The sequence below is a fragment of the Notothenia rossii genome (assembly GCF_949606895.1).
Source record: "Notothenia rossii genome assembly, chromosome: 7".
Lineage (NCBI taxonomy): Eukaryota > Metazoa > Chordata > Actinopteri > Perciformes > Nototheniidae > Notothenia > Notothenia rossii.
In genome coordinates, this window is record NC_136905.1 from 51,210,183 (window position 1) to 51,235,308 (window position 25,126).

Genomic DNA, 25,126 nt, shown 5'->3' on the forward strand with positions numbered 1-25,126 from the left:
GCCACTGGTCCGTGGTCAGGCCTGGGAAGCGACGGGAGACACTGGACTCAAGTGTCTGCCTCAGATTGAGGGGAAGGGGCATTTCCCCTTTGCTCCCGCTCCAGTTTGTGATTCTGACCATGTTCTCATAGGTTTCAAATGGCAACATGGCCATGAACATATCCCGCTATTAGAATGCAATTTTTAAAAACATAGGGTGCTACATAACACACTTTCAGGAAAAGTCACGGACTGGGAGACTTTAATATTTTATTGAAAAAAGTTACATTGCACACACACCACATCACGCAAATTCACCCGATTGGCGGTTCTAGTGTTAAATAAACTCACTAATGATTTAAACCAGTTCAATACGCATTATTCTTATCATTCTTTATGAGCGCAGAAAGTCTTAAAATCAGACGACAGTTACAGGTGTGTGTGTGTGCGTGTGTGACTTATGTGCCCATCCCCCCATGTGAAGAATCACACGTAGCTCTGATCACCTATGATAAATGGGCCACACCTAATCGCTGGCTATTCAGCCACAGAGCTCCCTCTATGCAAATCAAACTGTAGACGGTATGAAAGCAGTGAGGCCTGTGAAGACACCATTGCAGTAGTCGAGTCTACTGAAGATACAAGTTTAAAATCAGACCTGTTTTTTAAATGAAATCTGACGGCAGGCAGTTAGCTGTGATCACCTATAAGGCTTGAAGTTACTTCAGATGCTGAAATATTTTTATTTTTCAAGTATAAACATACAGTATACAACAGATATACATGCATACAAATTATAACATCACATTTATGTTATTAATTTTACAAATAGGACAGAGGGTGCAGCAAAAACAGTACGAAACAAATAGAGAGCTTTCTGAACATCAGCAGGAGAGGACTCTTTCAAGACACTAGTAAATACTGAAATGAACATTAAATGTCCTATTAAAATGCAAGTTTCTTCGTGACACTTCCAACATAAATGGAATTCTCACTAACCTAAAACATTTTATTTTTTTAAAAACATGTCACTGTAGAGACACAAAATACTTGAACATACAAATGAACAACACCAAATTGAGCTCACTTTCTACACTCTTTGAAGATCTACCTCCTACCTAGTTTGTTTTTTAGTCCATGTATTTTGGCAGAGGCTTGGTCTGGCTGTATCTTCATAACAACCCTCTGGATAAACTCAAATGAATATTTCATTTCCAGAGTATACTGAAGACTGAAGCAATATATTAGTCCAAGAAGCATCGCAAAGCCACATCTTTCAGGTTGTGGAGCACAATTGTCTCCTCGACCACAACTGCCACATTGAAGATCTGCTGAGGAAAGGCATCCCATTCACCTTCGTAGCCTATGAGTAGACCAACTTGCATCACCTTCATGGCTTCCTCGAGAGTGTCTCCATGAGCCTTAAAAAAGGAGAAATAAAAGTGAGCTCAGTGTACTACAAGTACTTTTTCTCTACAAAGCTAATTAAGAGGCTTCTGCTATAAACATAGAAGCTAAAATCTACAGTTCAGTGTAAAAGTGCAATTTGATGGAACATCATTTCAACTGCCTCTCTTTTCACAGTTTGAGCTTTATATTTATTTATATTATTTAATAGTTACGTTTTCTTGCGGTTTTTGTTTATATTAAATGTATCATTCTTTATTGCAATTATTTTAGTTAAATTAAGGTAATTGTAAACATTACTTTTGAAGGAAACTTTGGGCACAGGGTGATTTGGGTTGATTTATGTTAAAATGTACAATTACATAAAGTAATTCAAGACAGTTATGATCTTACATCACACATCCTGATGACATTTTCCTGATTTTCGCCAGACATGTAGTGTGATAGTCCCAAGAGAGCAGCAGTCCTCCTCCTCTCATTTGGGTCCTGCAGGACAACAAATGCAGTGGGATATAAACATTTGTAGCATGGTGGCAAATGGTGGCTAAATTATGGTCATCAGCATCTCCACTTACATCTTTCTCAAGGCAGTCCAAAAGGCCTTTTAGTGCCGGCTTCTTTCCAGTCCTGGATGCACCTTTGTAGACCTCCAGCAATGCCAGGCCATCAAGTCCATCCAGAAACGATGAAAGCAGGTCCGTAGTGACAATTCTCTGGAACTCTGCCTGAATCTGAGGAGACACAGACATATAGAAAATATTCTACCAACAGTCTGCAACTGTGCATGTTGCCTTCTCATTGTAACTGGAAAACCTCCACTTCATCCAGTTGCAGCAAAACGGAAATCTTTGAAAATCTGTCTGTAATACAGAACACACATTTAGGTACATTATGAAGCAGGCCTTAATAAAGTAATAAGAACTGAGAACATGACAAAGAATAAGATGCACACAATTACAACAGTCACGTTGCCCATAAACTACAAGCCTTGGCTTTCACAATTACAATATTATCCCTGAATTCATATGATAAAGACTTAAACAGTACTTCATTTAAATAAATAAACAACTTGAAATGTTCATCTTTGATTGATGAGGCATATTCAATCTAATAAATTCATGGGATGCATGTAATAATAACAACAGGGAAAGGTTAGTGTGCATCGACATAAAGCATTTTTGTGTCTACGTGCATGCCAAATATATCAATGAAAAAACTATTATTTGTTTTAACCAAACTTAAATGAAATTGTACAATGGTTGTAATTGTTGATTATTTGCTTGCAGTTATTTTCCATAGACTATTCAGTGGATTATTATTGTTTTTTTAGTAATAACTTGACTACCTGACTACCTCTGAAAGCAGAAGTTTAGGAAAAATTATTGTTCATGTATAAATATTATTTATTTTATTATAATATAAATATCTAACAATTACAACCATTGCACATCTTATTTATTATTGTGGGTGAATAGTAACCTTTCCCTGTGTTATAATTACATACATCCCATTAATTTATTAGATTAAATAACAATAATCTCATCAATCAAAGATCAACATTTTTAAGTGCCTTGAGCACCGACTGTTCCCGCTGCTAGAAACGGCTGATATTAAGACACTTCAGTGCGCAAGTCACAGAACGAAATGCATTGTGGGACATGTAGTTTATGGGCACCATAGTTCAATAAAATAAAATAAATATATTCCTTTCTTTTCTCTAAAATATTTTCTAAAAAGCAGAAATACAAATTTGTCTCCATTTCAAGAGTGGAATATAGCATTTGTACACAATATAAATGCTATTTCTGAACACAGTTAGCATTTTACTCGTTCAATGGCGCGAGGCACCCCCTCTGTATCTGGGCAGGTTTAGCGTGAGCTGAACCAGAAAAACGTTGCAAGGATATAATCACTTTAACACTTGCTCGGCCTTAACAAAAAACAATCTTCAAGTCCCCTATACTTATCCACAAATGACATCCATTTCAAAGCCATGGCGGGGGCTAACAAGCTACAATTCTTAGCCGAACAGAGAGCCGGGAGACGGCTAATTACTGGCAGGAACACACACAACCTCACCGAAATACGTTAATTTAGCTTAAATATTTAGCCGAACAGACCCGGGACACGGCTAATTACTGGAAAGAACAAACAAAACCTCTCTTAATTAAGCTACAAATATAGGCAGTTACCATTTAAACCTTTTAAAAATTCATAAGCGTCATACATAAGAGTACGAATACTTGAAACTTATTTATTTAATAAAAGTTTAGATAATCATAATCCTGTAAAGTTAGCTTGGTTAACCGACATTTTCACAACACTGCCCTGAAATAAAATCTCTTTTATAAACATTCAAACACCAGTTAGGTGTGGATTTAACTCCATTTAGCTACTTTTCGTTTTGCCTGAAACCATTAAATATGCAACCACTCACCTGACTTTGCCTGTCCGTCAGTCGTTCATCAGCCAAAATCACTGTCATATCCCTTCACAAAAACGTATTCATCCGCCGCTTAGCTTTTCGTAGTCATCAATCTGTCCGGTGGAAGTTCTTCTTTTGATAATGGCGAATCAAACTCTTTGGTTCACTTGCTGTATATCGTAAAAAAATAAAAACTCATGTTCCTGTTAAATGCATTCAATTAATGAAAACAACTATGAGACCAGGACTATTTTTTCACCGGGCAGGAATATGTCAACACTACTGCCATGTTAAGAGGCCATGGAAAGTTTCAGAACATTATTACACATCACAACTCACTGTTCAGTCAAATTGACTTCATAGAATGTAGAGCTCATTGAACTGGCTTACAGAGCTGAGTTGAAATAATAACAACTTATGAAATTAAGTAGAAATTGCATAAATTGATATGTTAAGTGACTGTAACTTAAAGACAAAAGTTTCAATAACTTAATGATCAAATCCTTTTTTACAGCGGCTCCATAATATAACTGGCAAAAATGTAAGAATTTCATGCATCGGCCTACAGTGGGAAAATGGTTTAATCTGTTGGAATAGAGTATAAATATCAAATATCACTACTTTTCTTCTAAATGAAATGCTGACATTACAAAATGCATGGTTTGGGATTCTTGAGATGAGGGACAAAACATATCCGCGAGATAAAAGTCATTGTAATTCTTAAAATGTGTTTAAAAAATGTCCAATAATTGGATTAAACAATAAAACAAGAACTTATTTATACCACAAAATGTGAATTAATGCTTTTTGACACATATATTTTATTTTACATCACCTAGTGTGCTGCCTGAACCTAAAAATACCCTTGTCCGAAAGCAAGTTCCATGACTTTACAATACTTAAATAATTGTTAAAAGTCAAATAAAACAAACACAATAGCTACTGTGATCATGTATTTTAAGTAATTATTCAAACTATATAGAAATGTACAATTTAAAAAATATATTTAGGTACTTTTTACGTGATTGAAATCGCGTCCGGAGTTTCTGTCAACACCATAAGATTTTTCTAAAAATGCAAAAAAACAGGAATTATATTGGCCAACTCACACTCTAAGAACCCCTTTTCCACTTCCTGTTTGGTGGACATGCCATGAGGCCACTGCTCTGGTAAGTAAATATTTCTCATATTTTTCCTTAATTATCTTCTTTTACAAAATCAGCTATGTCACAACCATAGAGTGTCAACACCATGGTTGATAAAATTCAAGGTTTATGTGATTTTATTAAGAAATACAAGTTTAATCTAACTTTATTGTTGAGGCCACTAGCAGCTAGTGATAAACAAGATGGCTTCTGCAAAGAAATCACATGTTATGATGAAAAATTGAAGAATTCGTCAACTCCGTAAGACTCCATCAGACGTCAACTCCGTAAGAAATGTTGTCTTATGGAGTTGACCACTTACCTTATGGTGTTGACAAATGGGATTTAAATGTATCATTTGCCCATTTAATTCAATTGTATACATTAATCATGTAGTTGTATTACTTCCTATTTTAATAATATATCTTCTGTGCATTTAACATTTAATGAATATCATCATTTCTGTTGTAATGCTGAATTCAGTCTGTATGTAGTCTGTGTGTGTGTGTGTGTGTGTGTGTGTGTGTGTGTGTGTGTGTGTGTGTGTGTGTGTGTGTGTGTGTGTGTCTGTGTGTGTCTGTGTGTGTGTGTCTCTGTGTGTGTGCTCCTGTCTGTGTGTGTGTGCTCCTGTCTGTGTGTGTCTTCCTTACTAACTACAACATTGTACATTTGTACATTTCAGACTAGAATGGCAAAAGGGAAGCTTTCAGTAGAGGAGCGAAGGAGAAGGAACACAGAGTATCAAAAAAAATGGAGGGAGAAACTTCACAGCCAGCCAGAGATAAAAGAGGAGTTTCTGAGAAAGGAAAGGGAAAGATGGGCAAATAGAGTGAAAGATGGAAAAGTAAAGACCATCTCTGATCTGCACAAAAGAACAGTACGGAGGAGAAGGAAGGTCTGGAAACAAGCACAAAGAGAATCAAGGGAGCGTAGGAAGAAAGCACAGGAGATTCAGCAGAGTCTGAACACCCCACCAGAGAGTCCTTTGGACATTAGTTTTGAGCAACCAAGCAGTAGTAGGCAACTACTTGCTGGAGAAAGATTGAGAAACACAACAAGACAAAGGCATTACAGAGAGATTAAGGCACTTAAAGGCAAACTGGAAAAGGTGCAGAAAGACAAGGACAAGCTTAGGAAGAGATTGAAACGCGGGAAGTTAGATTCATGTCAAAGCACAGAAGATTCACCTCGGACCCAAACACAGTCTATGCTTCAAGGAAGCAAACTCAGAAACCCTTTAATCAGGAAAACACTACTCTTCCACCATGTTTTGAGTAAAGCGCTAAACAAAAATGTACACCACGCTCAGAGAAGAGGCAAGCTCACACCACGGCATCCACACATTACATTGTCTGGCAAAATCCTCAAAAAGTATCGCCTGATGCATCAGGTTCGTGAATTTGGCCTTAGCTACAAAACACTCAGAGAAAACACACCAATCCAAAGAAAGCCCAGTTACCTCCAGACGATCTCCTCAGTGGTTCACACATTTTTTGAAAACAATGCAAGAATCACGACAGACAAGCAAGACACCATCACAAGAAAAAAAGTGAAACGTCAAAGGATGGTAATGACAGACACAATGCAGAATCTCCACCAGTCATTTACTGAGCAAAACCCCAGCATTCGCCTGAGTTATTCCTCTTTCTGTGCACTACGTCCCTTCTACATAACACCACCCAAAACCTCAGATCGAAACACTTGTCAGTGCCAGATCCATGAAAACGCCAAGCTCATGCTTGATGTTTTGAAATCTTTCCAGGCTGTGTCAACCAGCAAGCTTAAAGAGAGTTTTCAGCTTGTCTGTTGTTCTCCACCAAGTGAATCGTGTCTATTGCGCACCTGTGCAAGATGCCTTCACAAATCATCAAGTCTGCCTTTAGAGCAAGGGGAAACAAAAGTGGACTGGAAGCAGTGGGAACGGGTCGAAGAGCAAACAGAGGATGGAGTTCACTTTCACACCAGACTACAGAAACGTACGGGTACTCTGTCGGAGCTGATGGATCTCTACCAAGACAAATTAAGAAACGAAACAACCACCCATGTCCATCTTGTTCAAAATCAATCCAAAGAGTACCGAAACATGATTGAAAATTGCAATGAAAGAACAGTGATTGTGCATGTCGACTTCTCTGAAGCCTGGAAATGTAAATACAGCTCCGAAGTACAATCCTGCCACTATGGCCAAAATCTCCCACTGATAACGCTCCATACAGGCATGTTTTACACCAAGCAAGAAAAACAAGCTTTTTGCACAATTTCCGAGTCCAAGCGCCAAGACGCAGCAGCAATATGGACCTACATGGATGAAGTTCTGAAGGACATTCATACCAGATTCCCCCACATTGACACAATTCACTTTTGGTCTGATGGTCCAAGTAAACAATACAAAAACAAAAAGAATTTTCTCCTCCTCTCCACCATCCCTCCTCGACTGGGGTTCAAGAATGTAACATGGAACTTCTTCCCTACATCCCACGGAAAGGGCGCCCCAGATGGTATTGGGGCAACAGTTAAGCGGTGTGCTGACAGAATGGTTCTTGGAGGAGTGGACATCGTCAATGGCATGACTTTTCATCAGCTTGTGTCCAGCAGGCTAAGTGGAGTCCACCTACACTATGTCAGCACTGATGATTTCCTGGCTTATGATGCTGTCCTCCCCCAGTCCCTACGACCCATCTCAGGAACAAGAAAGGTTCATCAAGTGGTAGCTCGGGGCAATACGATCTACTGTAGGCATAGTTCATGCTTTTGTAATGAGCCACAAATCTGCCGCTGTTTTAATCCAGTTGCACACCACCACAATCCAGTTGCACACCACACCACACCACACACACCACAGCATGCAGATGAGCATCGGGCTGTTCAGAGTCCTCTTGCCATGTTAGTGGAGGCAATGGAGGAGGAGCCGACCACAGCACCTGAGGGCTTAATGTCAGCAGTGGGGCCGAGTGACATCAACACAGAGGATTGGCTTGCTGTGGTTTATGACTACAATTGGTGGCTGGCTAAAGTGCTTAAAACAGATCAAGAACACGGGGATGTTCAAGTGGATTTTTTCCACCCTCATGGGCCATGTAGTCGTTTCCAAAGGAAACAAGGGTGCCAGGATGTCTGCTATGTTCCATCTACTGACATCATAGTCAAAATTCACCCATCATTACCAGTCCGCACAAGCCGCACAAGGGATATCTACCAGCTCTCCTCAGAGGTCATGGACTTCCTAGATGAGGACCTTTTCAATCGGTTGTTGCCAGGTGTTTAAATTCATGCCATGATATAAGATGAGTTCAAGATTTACAGAGAATTTTCCATTTCCAAAGGCTGAATTAATGAACATTCTTAATGTTTTTCTCCATGATCTGTAAATTTGATGAGTTTATGGACTGTTCAAGAGATCCAATATGAGTTTATGGACTGTTCAAGAGATCAGATATGAGTTTATGGACTTTTCAAGAGATCCGATATGCCTACTGCCAAGTTCCTGTTTTTAAAGTGGGTGTGAGTGCAAAAATAAGGATTGATATTGAATGGCCTTTTATCCTGAAATGTTGAAAAGTTGAGTTTTTGAAGTTCAATGGCCATGTTAAATGAAGTTATCTCCAGTTCTCTTCTAATTCGTCAACACCGTAAGATGTGCGTCAACACCGTAAACAGCTGGTCAACTCCATAAGATGAGTTTTCTGTTCATTTTTGTTTTTAAAAAGATATTTTATTACATTTTCTCACATTATCTCAATAAAAACACTGCATTTCCTAAATAAATATGTAATTTCTGTATTGCTGACTAACATTGTTTGTTTTTGAGATTAAAAAATAAATGTGTTCATGTATATTTCCCCAGTTATAATAATTGGCAGCTTGATAATATATATATTTTAAAGTAATAGTATTAGTTTAAAAACATGGATTGAATAACACAGATTAAAATAACCCCCAGTAGTCAAAATAACTGCAATAAGTTTATTCAAAATACATATTTCTATGTTTCTTTGTGTCTTACGGTGTTGACAAAATCCCAGGCTTGTCCAGCAAACATGAAAAAAATGTTAAAAATGTTAAACCTGGGAGATTGTATTTCAACAGCATCAAAAGGCCAGCACCTGGGACAAATATAATATATAGATATATTTTGGAAAAATCAACATTTTATTTTTAGAAATTAAAAACCCATTTTGTCCCTTGTCTCAAGAATCCCTGGTAAACATTTAAATTATTATTATGATTATTTAATATATAAAGACTATATTTTCAAATGCTCTTCAAAGCAGTTTCTGTCAACTACGAAAGGCAACATCATTTCTGTATTTTTGAATGAAGCGCCATCTCCTGGTTAAAACCTGAAATTGAAACTCTGGCAACGCCCTCTTGGAAAATAGTGGGAGGGCTTAACATTCCTCTATACTGGTTTTAGGCAGGTCGTAGGCAGGAAGCTGTAAGCTGGAGTCTGAAATGAAGTGCTACATCTGTATGTAGCTCGTTGTCTAACTTTCTATGATTGTAAAGTCATGTTGTTTGTATTTTTACAACGTTATGTTCATGAGTTATTGATCCGCGAAATTCAAATATGATCATAACTCAGCTCAGAGTATGCTTTGCGAGGTGCATGTGTGAGCATGCTCTGAGTGTTCTCTTGAGGTGTCATTCACTTATGTGAAACCCGTGCCTATTGTCAAGCACCAGTGGCGTAACTATCGGCGGTGCAGCCGGTGCAACGCGCTATTGAGACCCCCGACGCCAAGATCAGAAGCTATATTATAGCAACTGGCCTATGTAGGCCTACCGGCCCATTCCCCAGAGACAAACATCAAGGAAACAGGTTTAATCCTCTTCTTAGTTTGCTGTGCCGTTGTCAGGCTGTGGTGGTCTGAGGCCAGGGCAGGCTGTTGTTGATAGCCTACATGTGGCGCTTCTGAGTGGTTGTGTATGTCCGTGCTTGAGCGCATCAGCGTGCGCTTATGTTTGGGGCGATGGGGGGGGGGGCCCAAAACAATATTTGCACTGGGGCCAATCACAACCTTGTTACGACACTGCCAAACACTGATGTTATATCTTTATATTTTAGGCCAAATTCAAAGTAAAAATCGATGAACCGATCCATTGTTGTGGTTTCTGTGTTGCCGAACTGACCCGGAAATACATTGAGCAAAATTAAAGGTTTTTGCGAGATGTCGCAAAGGTTTTGCGATATCTCGCAAGCATATTTATTTAAAAAAAATTATTCTACCAATTTTTTTTTCTTCTCCATGCCCCCTAGGGGGCTCCGTAGTTTTGCATGTAGCAGCTCAAATGTTCTTATGCTTCTGTAATAACAGCTTCTTTAGCCTTCCGACACGTATAATGAGGCTGAGACTCTGAGCACGACCTCCTCTCATCTGTGGCATTCTCTGCATTCCCCGGCAGCGATTACAAGGCTGATGCACTCACAGATAGAGCACACACCAACAGGGTCAATGAGCCCAACAAGTATGCCATCACTAATGAGATGAGCCACATAAAAATCCACATCACAGAGACGCCTGCAGTGGAACAACTTCTTAACCATTTCAGGCTCCATGACTGAAGTTATATGGTAAATGTAAGAAGATACAATCATTGTAAGATTGATTATATGTTGAACAGCTGGCAGCAGCGAAATGCACCACATGGCTTTTAAACAGATAACTCCAGATGATAGTTACTGATTTAACTCACCAAAGATTAGGATCGACTTGATTCACTTGTTGACTGAAAAACATGTTTGTCTGTAGGAAGATGATCACTTTGCTCTCTGAAAGAGTTACATAACATATGCCTGGGCTCTGTGTTGTGTGGGCAGGAGTGCACTAACATCCGAGGGAGGAAATATCCACCGACTGTCACAGAGGTAATGTGGGTCAGCATGCAAATGTGCTCTTCTCTGAAAATCTGCCTCTCTCTCATCTGCTTGTATTTATAGCAGTCCCAGGTTGTGTGGGCTTCTACATGTGGGTTAACACCATGTATGCTGCTTCTCCTAGATAAAGACCAGCCTACAACAAACCAAATCTGGTATTTAGTTCTTAGAGGTCTCCTTTCTATTATGTATTGTCACAAGATGCATTATCTTTTTTACTGTTACCCTGACTTTGAGTGGCCTTTTTATGAACTTTCCCAGACCTTTTCACAATATTCAATGAAACATTACACATGTAAGATTTTGGAAAATATAATAATCTGTGTTTTTCTGAGTTCATAAAATGATATTGATCTCATGTTAGTGTTAAAAACAGAGCTGGGTTGCGGTCGGATAGTTTAAAAATCAGTTCCTAAGTTCTAACCCTATCTCCTATTCTTTGACCTCTGAGTGAAACGTCACGGGGTTAAGGGATAGTGGATAGGAGAATTCAAAAGGACTTAGGAGAAGAGACTGCGGTACTTTAGAGAATCCGAATGCACTTTCACTATCTGACGTGTTTATGATGCGCCAGCGGACGTCATTGTGTGCGTCTGCTGCTGTGGTGAAACTATGGAAACTACAGTGTTCTATACCGCGGACTACAACATGGATGTTTAATAAGAACGAGGGACTACTGTAAACTCATCTAGAGACTCTGCACCGTGCTCTGATGCTGTTGTTTTATGCTTTATGAACGTGGACAACAGAGAAACATATTCTTCATGACCAAAGTTGTAATTGAAATAAAAAAGGAAAGTTAAATTTATGTTCGTCACCCTCTCCCTCCGGTCCACATTAATACAAATGATCCCAATATGTATGATTGTATGAAAATATCTTAAAATCAATACAAATGTATTTATTATAAATGTTAGTCCTTAACACCTATCACTGTGTATATCACTATTCAAACATTTTTTAAAAGTTGAACAAATCCCACACAGCTCAGTGAAATGTTTACTTTATTTGATAATTTCAGTAAAAACTAATGTTCATATTTCTCTTTTTGATTATAATACTGATGAATGTTCAAAACAAAAGGACTTTGGCAAGTTACCACATACGTTTTAAAATGTTTAATAAGCACCATAACTTTCATGATATAACTTCTCCGTCATAATCGTTTGTTTCCATGAACGGCCGACTGTTGTGTGACGGCAAATGCTGCGGCTGCAAGGCATTGTGGGGCAGCATTTTCTCCTCTCCTTTCGGTTAGGGAGGTCCAGTGGTTCCTAAGCTAAGGTTATAAAGGAAGTTTGAAACCTCCTTTCCTATCATTCTAGAGAATTTGAACGGCACTTATCATGGCTGCCACTGAGGGACTTCCGGGTCATTTCACTCCGTTAGGAAGGTTCCTAAGCTAAATGGACTATTCGACTTCAGTCCTGGAGTCAGGGTATGGTTAGCTTAGCTTTGCTTAGCTTATTTTAGCATTACATTACATGTTACTTGTTAAATACTGAATACTAAATACTGTGGGCAATCCCCACAGGAGCAATTTGGGGTGAAGTGTCTCAGGGACACAACGACATACTGACTGCAGTGGGGTTTGAACCTGTGATCCCCTGATCCTGATCCCAACACCAACACACAACCCACTGCACCACACGCCTCCCTTAGCTTAGCATAATGTAATGTATTATAATTTTTATTTTTTTATTTAATCGTTTATTTGGCAGGGACAATGCACAGTGATGAAAATGTAAACATTCAAAAGTATCAAGCGTAACAGTGCCAGATTTAGCTTTGAGCTAATTTCCATCTGCAGTCCCTCACATAAAACATTTAAGAAAATTACATTTTACAAACATAGCAAAAACAAAATACATAATATGCAAAAAGTGCAAAAGAGCAAGAGCAGTATACACAAGTATTTACCACATGGCAGTAGGCTACAATATAGCAGCTACGACATGTAAAGTGCAAGAGAAGATAAAAGTGCTACATGAAGTGCAAGAGGAGATACCCCTGTGTTAAAGTGCATTTAGCGGTGATTGGACGTCTGTTTGTTTCTCAACCATAATGACTGGAAGCAGGGGGAAACAGCCACATCTAGCGCTGTCCAAAGTTCGAAAAATAAATGTCCCATCTGAAACACAAACACATTTTATATTCAAGAATCTGAAATCAGCAAACAATTGGGAGTTTTGCTTGAAAATGACTAAAATAATAAAGCAATTATCAAAAATGTTGCTGATTTATTTTCGGTTGATGGATTAATCAATAATCAACTGTGCCGCTCTACCTCACATTGTATGTGGTCTGTGTATCCATGCTCCCACTGCAGCTGTTCTGTTCAGCATTGGTTTTGTTATCTCTATGCGTGCATGATGCAAGCGAAGGTACTAATTCACTGTGATGTTATAGTTACTGCATGCAGGCTAATGTTTGTCACAAAACAGTCGTAGCATATTCTTAAAATTACGTGCGTCCATATTAAACCAACAAAATGATCATTAGCGAGCTTTAGACGTAATGGTAGGGTTTCATTTAGAATTTTGGACGTATAATTTCCTCCTCCTTACAGTCTTTATGCTAGGCTAAACTAAGCTAAGCCATTGATTTCATGTCTCAAGCTGTGTACTTAGAGTTGCTTTGATATCTTTTTTTGTAAGCGAAAGCTATTTCTACATGAAGTGTTCTCAACCAAAAGTCAATCACACATTTTCAAATATTAAATATTTGGAGGCAAGTAAGGCTCATGTGGTCATTCAAATCAAAAGGAAATGATAATCTGGGAATTAGTTTTCATAAATCTGATGAATACTCCGTAGAAATGTTTTGGCAGTTTTGCAGTGATCGTCCAGAGATCTTGCTCTTGACTAAAGTGACTCGTCCGCTTGAGCTTCGAAAAAAGTAATCTTTATGAAAAAGGAAAACCTTTAACATGAACTGGTTTCACATCATCTCTTACCCCTCGATTCCACCGTGTCCGTCTGCGTCGCATCACGGCTGCGCCGCGGTTTTGGTCCGGCCTCCTCCGGCGTCATACCCTACCGGGCGTGTTTCAGAAGCATTTCAGAAGTGGAGCATCTTGCCTGCAGGCTCGCAGTTTTTGTTGATTTGGGCATATTTCCTGGACAGGCTACTTTATACCGACAAAGTTAATAATAATTGTAATATCCCAGTTATAAACGACATGAATCAAAGATGTGTTTCTGTATTTTAGTGGTAAAAAAATGCATTCATCATCATAATTATTCTAATTTACACAGTGCCTGTAAGCCGGAGGAGAATGCTGGCATTTCTCCTCCTACTTGAAAGACTACGGAGGGATATGCTCTGCAAAATTAGTTTATTTTGGGGATGGGCGGATGCTCTTCCTGCCCGGCGCCTCTGCAATGCCTCGCGTCGAAAAATAGACTTGAATCCTATTTTGAGCAGAGCCCAGCGCCGAGACGCTTCTGAGCCGTAACGCGGCACGTCTGGTGGAATAGCACTCATTGACTAGAGTGGCCGTGATCTTTGCGAACGCCGAGACGCAGCTGTAACGCGGCCGTAACAAGACGCAGACGGACCCGGTGGAATCCAACCCCTAGATTCCACCGGGTCTGTCTGCGTCGCGTTACTGCTGCGCCGCGGCGTTCGCAGAGATCGCGGCCACTCTAGTCAATGAGTGCTATTCCACCTCACATGTTAAACTAGCTTGCATATCTCTCCTTTAAAATGTAAATGTGTAATGCATTTAAACCTGGCTGCCTTTTAATAAAAGATTAGAATGTATGCATGATATCTGGGTTTTTTTTACATTTTTAAACACTTCAACAATATTTTCTGCAGCTCTTAATTACAACTTCAGATAAACATGTATTAGCCATTAAGAAGGGTTTAAGTAGCATTACCAGAATCTGTGAAGTCACATTATTTTTTAACTTCAAATTAAACATACAGAGGCCAAAGCAATTAAGCAACGAAAAATGCAGTTCAATCCCTAGCATTGCAATCTTTGAACAAGGTTGGCCTTTTGTGTCAGTTCAATCATTTCAACCAGATACGAGTTCTTGTAGAGACTGAGCTGGAGGGTGTGGAAAAGATGTCAGTATCGTCTGATTGAGCAGACACTACTTCTTCACAGACGGTAAAGATGTATTCTTGGACACCATCATCAGGTATTGGCATGACCTTGATAGTTGTCAAATCTTCAAGGTCAGCCGTGGATGTCAGGTTGAATAGTGCATCTCCAATGTCTCTGTCTTGGTATTGCATTCTAAAATGTCCACCTATAGAGTGCCACAGTGACGCGTCCTAAAACCCGGAAGTAAGTCATCATTTTACCACTTCCGGTTCCTTCGACAAAAAAGCAATGCAATTTCTCCATAGGATTTTGGAAAATAGCTGGAAATAAGGTCTATGGTTGACACACATTTAAGAGGCGGATCACGTTTTGTTCAGGCGGATAATATCCACATGTCTACCCTACTTTTATAATTTTCTAAATCATAAATCTATCGATCATAAATCCATCAATTAGATTTATGATCCGACTGAACAAAACGGGATCCGTCTCTTAAATGTGTGTCAACCACAGACCTTATTTCCAGCTATTTTCCAAAATTCTATGGAGAAATTGCATTGCTTTTTTGTCGAGGGAACCTGAAGGAGTTTACTTCCGGGTTTTAGTGTGGCACTCTATTTCACACACTTTCCTGACTTCATCAGTAATTTGCGCCATTGTCTCTGGAATCCCATTAGGCAGAACTAGCTTCCTTTTTTTTAATCAATATGTTTATTGATTTTCAGCATACAAAAAATCACATACATAGGACGAAGACATAGAGCCAAAAGCGATCCTAAATGATGGAGAAGTCTGTTTTTATGTCTTTGATAGCCTCGAGAATTGGCAAGTTTCTAGTTACTTCATCTTCGGCGTTCCAAACATTCCCCTCTGCCATTGTGTTAGCATTAACTGTAGGATCTTCACCCTGTATGGACGGGCCAAAATCTATTGTAGATTGGGCTTTTCCTTTTCCGCGACGTTTAACAGATTTTTTGGGGGGCATCAGAGTCTTTTTAGCAACTATATTGCTCACTTTCTCGTAGCTTGTTGGTTTTATATCAGGATTAGTACGATTGTGCGGAGGAGAAAGAAACACGTCTGTCTAGCGCACCGCCATCTTGGAATCCGTGCATTCTTGGAACGCAATGCCCTAGTAGGACAGTAGGGTATAATGAGTTCCTTAAGGTAAGATGGCGCCTGCCCATTAAGGGCTTTGTAGGCGAGAAGAATAATTTTAAATTCTATCCTGTGTTCTATAGGGAGCCAGTGTAAGGCAGCCAGAACAGGAGTAATGTGGTCCCTTTTCCTAACTCTGGTTAGTACACGTGCTGCAGCATTTTGAATCAGCTGAAGCGACTTAACTGACTTCTTTGTACACCCTGATAATAAAGAGTTACAATAATCCAGCGTTGAAGTAAAAAATGCATGGACTAGTTTCTCTTCATCGTTTTGAGGCAAGATATGCCTGAGTTTTGCAATGTTATGTAGATGGGAGAAGGCGGTCCTTGAAATTAATTTTATGTGGGCGTTATATAAATATAACACCAAGATTTCTTACAGTCTCACTTGAGTCCAAATTAATGCCATCCATAGTTAGTATGTCTTTAGTTAGTTTGTTTCGTAGATTCTTTGGGCCGAGTACAATAACTTCAGTTTTGGCCGTGTTTAACATACAAAAGTTTATAGTCATCCACGTTTTTAAGTCCTTGAGGCAGTCTTGAATTTTATTTAGATGATTAGTTTCATCAGGCTTGATTGATAAATATATAGTTGAGTATCATCCGCATAACAATGAAAGTTTACAGAATGATTCCTTATAATATTGCCTAACGGAAGCATATATAATGTGAACAAAATAGGTCCAAGCACTGAGCCCTGTGGCACTCCATTGCTAACTTTGGTTTAAATGGAAGATTCATCGTTGACACACACAAACTGAGAGCGTTCAGATAGATAGGACCTAAACCAGCCTAAAGCAGTTCCCTTTATGCCAACTAAGTGCTCTAGTCTTTGCAATAGAATATCATGGTCGATAGTATCAAATGCAGCACTGAGATCGAGCAAAACAAGAATAGAGACAAGTCCTTTGTCTGAGGCTATAAGAAGATAATTTGTGATTTTAACCAGAGCTGTCTCTGTGCTATGATGTGTTCTAAAGCCAGACTGAAAATCTTCAAATAAATCATTGTTTTTTAAGTAATCACACAACTGTTTTGCGACTGCTTTCTCAATAATTTTTGAGAGGAACGGAAAATTAGAAATAGGTCTATAGTTGGCCAAAACCTCTGGATCGAGGTTGTGCTTTTTAAGAAGAGGTTTTATCACTGCTACTTTTAATGATCGTGGAACATAGCCTGATAATAACGACATATTCATAATATTTAATAAAGAAGTGTTAATATATGGAAAAACTTCCTTAAACTGCTTAGTTGGAATCGAGTCTAACATACACGTTGATGGTTTAGAACAGTGGTTCTCAAAGTACCCCCTGATCAGCGCAAAAACAATTTGTTAAGGAAAAAATGCCTATATAAAGAGGTACAGTACATTGCTGCACCATCAGTGTCTGATTTATTAAAACAACAACATTGTAACTGAGAAACACTTAAATGCTACATTTCAAATGTTTACAATCCATCACTAAATTCATGGCAAACCAATTTTAACATCATGCAATAACACTGAGACGACATTAGTTGCATTGAACTGATCTTTTTAATAAGTTGTACCTACAATTTAGTGAGAAACATGGGCTTGTGCTTCACTGAGGATCTTTGTAATTCTGACAGGGAGGCAAACTGCAGTTATTACAATTCCCGTTTTGAAATATGTGTAACTCTGTTAATATAAAACCCACACTGCTCAGACTTCCTTACTTTTCCTAAAATTGGTATATTTATTTACTTATTTTGGCACGTGGGGAATGAAGAGAAAAAAATATATGAGCATTTTATGAGCATAGGATTTTGACCCCTCATAAAAACATAATGCATAATGCTGCACTATACTTTGCGGCCACACGCCGTTGCCAAGCAATGCTTATTGTTTAGGCAGTAAGCATGGGCGGTATCATTTTTTTCATACCGTCATACCTTGCTGACATCATACCGTGGTATACGGTATATGACGGTATCAGTCCCAATTTAAGGGGTCATTTCTCCCAAAAAATAATGTTTTACTCACTATATCAACAGCCCCACCAAAAATATTTTCCACCAGCCGCCACTGACGGTATGACTTGGGTCGACTTGAGTGAGGTGGCGTTCGGGGCAAATAGATGTTTCGAACGGTATATTATATGTTCGGTGTAAAATGCAGCCCGAGCCGGTAGACGCTTGCAAAGTGCCGCGACGTGCGCGTAGGTGCAAAACAAGGGTTGCATACATGACACATTGTGCAAATGGCACATTTTGAGATCGGATATAGGACGCGTTTGTAGATGTCCGACGTTGTTTCCATAGTGAGCTAAGTTAACAATATATCATCATACATAAACATTTTCCGGGAGTAAATACTTGACTTATTGAATAAAGTTTGCTATATTCACTAACTAGTTTGGCAATATTATTCCGTGCATGTGTTAAAAACCTTATTTCCATTTGATTCATTGGATTACTCGCGTGAATGTTTAGCACGTAAATGCTTTCGTTTTTAAAACCGTCCGACCTCGACTACAAAACCATCAACCAGTTGCATAGGATTCAAAAATGTCAACACTCACTCACCCCGTCTTAAACATTCCCAAAGAAGTGCCTCTGTCTCTCGTTGTGCTGGATGAAGTCACTGGCGACGAGTAAACCCAAAATAGTCCCAAACAGGCGCAGAGGCATTTTTCTTTTTTACTAATTGTCCGAGTTCGGGGCCGGCAAATGCTGCCGCCATCTTGCTCAGCTCAGCTCTGTGCTGAGCTCTGAGAGCGGGAAAGACGGACTGCCCTCCCCTGCCCTCTGCTGGCGCGTGCTGTGCATTACAATCAATGTCGTCCCTGTCAAAACTCCGTGTCAGTGTAATAGAATGAAACGCATCTGTGATTTGGCGCACAGTCTGTGACGTCACGGTATTGAAAATCATACCGACGGTATTTCGAAATACCCTGGTATACCGTAATACCGTCATACCTCCCAAGCCTATTAGGCAGGCAGTCATATCATTAGCTAGAACTAGCTAGATCTGATAGATTTGGACATAAACGTGAGTGAAGTATAACTGGACGTGAGAGAAAGATCAGATCAGCTGCTGCTGACGGAGAACAAGCAGCTCTTCCGGATCAAAGCTCCCCCGCTGTGACGGACCGTTGAGCGGAGCAAAATACACTAAGGCCCGGTCTCAGGTCGGTTAAATTAAATCCTTGCTTCCCTCACTTGCGTCGTTTCCCTGTGTTTAGTCCCTCCCTCCAGGGAAGCATGGAGGGACGCAAGGAAACCACGAGAAGCAGGGAAATGAGTTTTAAGAGCAATGATGACGCCGCACAGCTGTTCGTCTGACAGCAGCTCTGTCCCCGTTATTTTCACAAACACCCCTGTCACACAAATTTACTGACACAAACATTTGTATCATCTATTGTAGATCCCAATAAATAAAATCAAATAAGAACTCATTCTCAAAAAAGATAAACGCCATTCTTAAAATGTATAAACGAACAATAGTTTGATTAATATTGATTAGAGTGCACAATGGAAATAAAATAATTGAGAGAAGAAAAATATATATATTATCTATGAAAACCCAGTTAGATTAACATTCATTGGATTGCACACTTTGTTTGTTTGTGTGGATATGTAGTAGGCTTGGGCGGTATCATTTTCTTCATACCGTCATACCTTGCTGACATCATACCGTCGTATACGGTATATGACGGTATGACTTGGGTCGACTTGAGCGAGGTGGCGTTCGGCGGCAAATAGATGTTTCGAACGGTATATTATATGTTCGGTGTAAAATGCAGCCCGAGCCGGTAGACGCTCGCAAAGCGCTGCGACGTGCGCGCAAGTGCAAAACAAGGGCTGCATACATGACACATTGTGCAAATGGCACATTTTGAGATCGGATACAGGACGCGTTTGTAGATCTCCGACGTTGTTTCCATTGCTAAGTTAACAATATATCATCATACATAAACATTTTCCGGGAGTAAATACTTGACTTATTGAATAAAGTTTGCTATATTCACTAACTAGTTCGGCAATATTATTCCGTGCATGTGTTAAAAACCTTATTTCCATTTGATTCATTGGATTACTCGCGTGAATGTTTAGCACGTTAATGCTTTCGTTTTTAAAACCGTCCGACCTCCACTACAAAACCATCAACCAGTTGCATAGGATTAAAAAATGTCAACACTCACTCACCCCGTCTTAAACATTCCCAAAGAAGTGCCTCTGTCTCTCGTTTTGCTGGATGAAATCACTGGCGACGAGTAAACCCAAAATAGTCCCAAACAGGCGCAGAGGCATTTTTCTTTTTTACTAGTTGTCCGAGTTCGGGGCCGGCAAAAAAATGCCGCCATCTTGCTCAGCTCAGCTCTGTGCTGAGCTCTGAGAGCGGGAAAGACGGACTGCCCTCCCCTGCCCTCTGCTGGCGCGTGCTGTGCATTACAACCAATGTCGTCCCTATCAAAACTCCGTGTCAGTGTAATAGAATGAAACGCATCTGTGATTTGGCGCACAGTCTGTGACGTCACGGTATTGAAAATCATACCGACGGTATTTCGAAATACCCTGGTATACCGTAATACCGTCATACCGCCCAAGCCTAATATGTAGCACATTACCATTTTAATAGCACTTAATGACTGACTGAATGGAAATGACAGTAAATGAAAATATAAAACGAAAAAAAAGCGATCATGAAAATGTTTCCAATAAATGAATAAAATGATTTTTGACAACTTTGTTGTTCAGATATATCACATATTTGTAACTAAATGATACATGAATTGAAACAAAACACAGTTTAAACTGAGGAGTGACTCTCGTGAGTTTCATTTATTTTCTTCACTCCGCTGGGATACTGCTCTCATGTCAAGAACAAGAAGCATGAGATCAGTGCATGCACTGCATCGTCCAATCAGTGAGCGATACACAGTAAGGGGGCGGGGCGAGTATCTGAGGATTTCATCGGAGGATGGACTGGTGGTTCCTCGATTATCGCTCCTCGCTCCTCAATCCTCGGTCCTCCGGCAGAAATAAGAGCCATGGGACGGTACTCAAGATGGCGCAGACAAATCAACTTCCGGTGAGACCGAGGAGCGAGGAAATGAAAATAGTCGACCTAAGACAGGGCCTAAGAGTTAAGGCCCTGACACACCAGGCAGTCACCAGAGAACTCGCCGACGCTGACGCCGACTGTTGCGTCGGCGTGTTCTCCTGCGTCTTGGCCATGTGTCGCACAGGAACACACCGCAAAGACTTCAACCGAGCACGTACGAACTGCGCATGCGTGAGTGGCAATAACTCTCCTTACCGGCAGCAAGAACAGACTGCGTGATCTAAACAAACTACAAATAGCGTGTGCGTTCCATTTTCACTCTCGTCCATCGAAAACATGTTTCGTGCGGTACTGGAGCTATCAGCCATTGGAGTGTTGCTTGTGGAAGAGATTCTCAAGAAACCGTTTCGCTTGTCATGCACTGATTCGCTAGCTGAACAGCCAATCAGAGTGATTTCTTTGTCCGACTGCCTGTGGCTGACGCACGGCCGATTCAACATGTTGAATCGGCCGTGCGTCGGCCATGAAAGGCCAAATAAGGCTTGTCACGACCGACGGTGCGGGACACACCAAAATAACTTTGGGCGACAGGGCACGCTTCGTCGTCCGACTAACGAAAACGGCCGATTTCGGCCTGGTGTGTCAGGGCCTTTAGACCTAACACACTTAGTTAGTTTATCTGCTCTGGAACTAGCTAAACTTGTTATAAATATATTTATTCTTTACTTTTGGGTCACTTATTACAGGTTCAGCGAGCTGCACGAGACTGACCGGCTGTCAGGAGAGGGAGAGGAAAAGAGAGCACCCCGTTTATTTTTACCATTTCATTATCCAGAATAACTGTAAACTTTTGAATAAAGTAGTTAATCTACTATTAGTAGTTTGTTTAAATGCATTAATTATGTTTTTTCTTTTCATTAACATAAAAAAAAATGTCACCTACCCCCTGCAGTACTCCAACGTACCCCTAGGGGTCCGCGTACCCCCATTTGAGAACCACTGGTTTATAAGAAAGAATCATTGAATTCAATTGTTCGAGGTATATGTACTTTGTATATTTAAAATCAAGCAAAACACCCGAACCCCGAGAAACTATTGTTTTACGAAAATCCACGTTTATTTTGAAATTAGCCGTTGCGACTTTCGACTGATTTCGATAGAGCGGTTAATATGAAACCAGGCCCGGTTCCAGAACAAAATGACTCAGGGTGCATCTGAGATCAGAGAGGGTGCAGTGGTAAAGTGCTATTTTTTTTTGTGGGGAGTGGACCTAACACCCTCTAGGCGGGTCCTCACCTCCTCTAGGGGGGTCCTCACCTCCTCTAGGGTGGTCCGGGGGCATGCTCCCCCGGGAAGATTTTCTTTTTAAATATTGAAGTTAAAACCATCAATCTGGTGCACTTTGAGAGCAACATGAAGAGATCTATGGATACATCTCAACACCCATATGAAACAGAACTGTAAACAGATTTACTTTTTCTTTATGGATATTTTACAAATCACTCCCCTTTAAAGACCGAAATGTCTACATGCATAGCAGAAGATGGCATCTTTTTTACAGGAATATTCCAGCCAATCTCTGTTTTGAAACCATGAGCTGCATATTCTTCTTCTTATTATTATTATTATTGTTATTATATATGTAATATATATATTTTCACTTTTCTACTTTTTTTTTCATTTTTCAACTGAGAGTGCAATGCACCCTTATGCACCCCCGTAGAACCGGGCCTGTATTAAAACCACAAAAAGCCCCGCTAAATACAAGCTGGAAAAGATGAGTGCAACACAAACTTCTTTAAATAGCTTACAGAGTAGACTGGACATAAGGAACACACTTCGGGTGTCATTGTCTCCCATTACCCCTCGATTGGACCGGCTTGTTGTTGCAGAGACACAAGCTCAGGGCTCCCACTAATTCAGCGTAATGGTGAGTTGTATTTGTATGCACTTTATATTTGTTTTTATGCCGGTGTTCAACTGAATATTGTGTTAACTGGTTAGATCTGCTTACGCATTTACTTTGATTACCTCCTTCTTTTGCAGATGTGCGAGAGACTTTGAGACAGCAAACGTTGTTGAGTCAGTGTTTGAACGGGCAGATTGTCTGTAAACTGCAGCATATAAATGAAGCCTGCAATAAATAAATAAAATCGATTGAACTATAGCTGAGGCAATTAAGGTCTGAACCCATGCATTGAAAAACGCTAGTTCACTTGCATGTTATCTAATCATCTGCCGTAGACACGTTTTTTTGTTGTTGTTGCAATTATATGCCTTTGTGGTGTGTTTGATTGCAACATTCAACCCAATGGAAAATAGCTAACCAGTCACTGGAATAACCAGTTAAACAGGAACACCAGTAGCGTGGCGTGGGAAAAGAATTAGGGGAAGCCAATAATACGTCCTTTATTTTGGGTCGGGGGTGTGGTGGTCAATGTAATAACGTAACCAGATGAGTGATTAAAGCACCCGGTATCATTTTACACACATTTGTATCATACAAATACTTACACACGCCTGTTATCTGACCGACAGGTCCGCACGCACTCTCCAGCCGAAACTCTAATAAGCATTCATTCACAAACTAAATCAGGAGACCTTTAACGTTTTACGTCCGATTCGCTCCTTTTTTCCTCGCTGTACACTCCAGTTTGGGCATCGGCCTGTCATCAGATTTGTAGCAGAAGTTTAGTACAATAATTTTTGATTAAATACTCCAAATCTCCACCCTCCATAATTGCACTTGCTTCAGTTGCTTGCTACTTTCTAACGGAGGTGAGAGTGGTGCAGTGGCGCTATCTATCTTCTATCGATTAGATTTATGATTCGAAAATTATAAAAGTAGAGTAGACATGTGGATATTATCCGACTGAACAAAACGTGCATTCATCTAACAGGTTCGTTTTCCACTGACCTTATTTCGAGCTATTTTCCAAAACCCTGAGGAGAAATCCCATTGCTTTTTGTCGAGGGAAACCAGGCGCAGCTTACTTCCGCTTTTTGGGACGCGTCACTGCAACACTAAGTTGATGCGATTTGATTGGATTGTGAGGCAAGGGAAGCCAGCCGCCTCTGGCTTCCCTTGGCATGGCCCTGACCAATCACAGGTTGGCAGGGGCATGACGTGAGCCTCATCTGATTGGTCAATCCCTCCAACTTTTTTTCACCAAGAAGCCAATAGAGAGGCGAAGTCACGCCCATCTACTTCCGGTCCATGGGACCCCGGAAGCGAAAAATTATACATTGAATTCAATGGAGAGAGAAAACGTATCTTTTGATCCCGTTTGAATTGTGCCACGAACTACACATATGATGTTTGTCAATCTTAAACAATCATTTCCATGTCAAAAAAAATCACATTTTGTCGTAATACTGTTGAAATATAAGACTATGAAAAATACGCGACTACAAAGACTACAAATCCCAAATCCCATTCTGGGTCGCGCATGTGATGTCACAGGCGATAATGCTCCAAGTGGTTGCGACTCGTAATTAAAGCGAAGAAGAAGATTTCATAACTGATTTATTCCCTCCAATAAATATAAGAGATTGCTCCAATAAATTCACTTTTACAAGATGCCTATGTGCTTTGTACCATGTTGTAATCACAAAAGTGATCATACCACTTGCTCGTTCTATCGCTTCCCCTCTTATGAAAGGACCAGGAGTCGCTGGATCAGACATATCAGGTAATATCATAGGTAATATACATGTTGTGCATGGAACATAGTCAAGTTAGCTACCTAGCTAGTAGCGACGAGTAGCGAGCACGTTAGTTAGCATTACATTACTTAGCCTTGTCATTTTTAGTAGCCTTACCATTAAGTTATTATTTTATTACATGAAGTACACCAAAATGTTAAACAGTAAGAGTAGTCATCATGGTAAGTATTTCGTGAAACATTTGAAGAGTGGCCTACTGCGCCCTCCACCGGGTGCTAAGGAAGCAGTTCAGGGAGAGTCGAAGGAAGGCAGGCAGGCAGGGAGCATTGCATGACATTCTTCTGGACATGTGTCATTGTGATGACAGTGAGGGTGAGTCAATC

General features: G+C 40.0%; 2 protein-coding genes across 4 annotated transcripts in view; both read right to left on the reverse strand.

Moving 5' to 3' along the window:
• Window positions 1–297: 297 nt before the first annotated feature.
• On the reverse strand, window positions 298–24,183 carry LOC307047638 (uncharacterized protein). 3 transcript variants are annotated; one of them, XM_079694701.1, is made up of 5 exons: window positions 23,995–24,183; window positions 3,824–3,981; window positions 1,962–2,117; window positions 1,780–1,872; window positions 298–1,400 (listed from the first exon to the last, which is right to left on the reverse strand). In XM_079694701.1, the coding sequence occupies exons 2-5, from the start codon at window positions 3,869–3,871 to the stop codon at window positions 1,224–1,226; spliced, it is 474 nt and encodes a 157-aa protein (XP_079550827.1). In that variant the 5' UTR covers window positions 3,872–3,981; window positions 23,995–24,183; the 3' UTR covers window positions 298–1,223. The 3 variants fall into 3 exon arrangements, with proteins under 3 accessions (XP_079550827.1, XP_079550828.1, XP_079550829.1); XM_079694702.1 differs by lacking the exon at window positions 23,995–24,183 and adding an exon at window positions 13,788–14,226; XM_079694703.1 differs by lacking the exons at window positions 1,780–1,872; window positions 23,995–24,183 and having other exon boundaries at window positions 3,824–3,941.
• Window positions 24,184–24,319: 136 nt separating this feature from the next.
• The window catches only part of syne3 (spectrin repeat containing, nuclear envelope family member 3), a 104,541-nt gene continuing 103,734 nt past the window's right edge, over window positions 24,320–25,126 (reverse strand). The window contains exon 19 of the mRNA XM_079694696.1: window positions 24,320–25,125. Coding sequence (XP_079550822.1) covers window positions 25,096–25,125 — 30 coding nt within the window. The 3' untranslated portion in view covers window positions 24,320–25,095. The remainder of the gene's footprint in view (window position 25,126) is intronic.

What these genes read in the sequence shown, in the direction of transcription:
- LOC307047638 (XM_079694701.1), bottom strand. Translation starts at nt 3,871, where the DNA reads ATGACAGTGATTTTGGCTGATGAACGACTGACGGACAGGCAAAGTCAG. An exon ending in TGACGGACAGGCAAAGTCAG is followed by an intron (nt 2,118 to 3,823) that starts GTGAGTGGTTGC and finishes GTGTCTCCTCAG; the next exon opens with ATTCAGGCAGAGTTCCAGAG. An exon ending in TGGACTGCCTTGAGAAAGAT is followed by an intron (nt 1,873 to 1,961) that starts GTAAGTGGAGAT and finishes GTTGTCCTGCAG; the next exon opens with GACCCAAATGAGAGGAGGAG.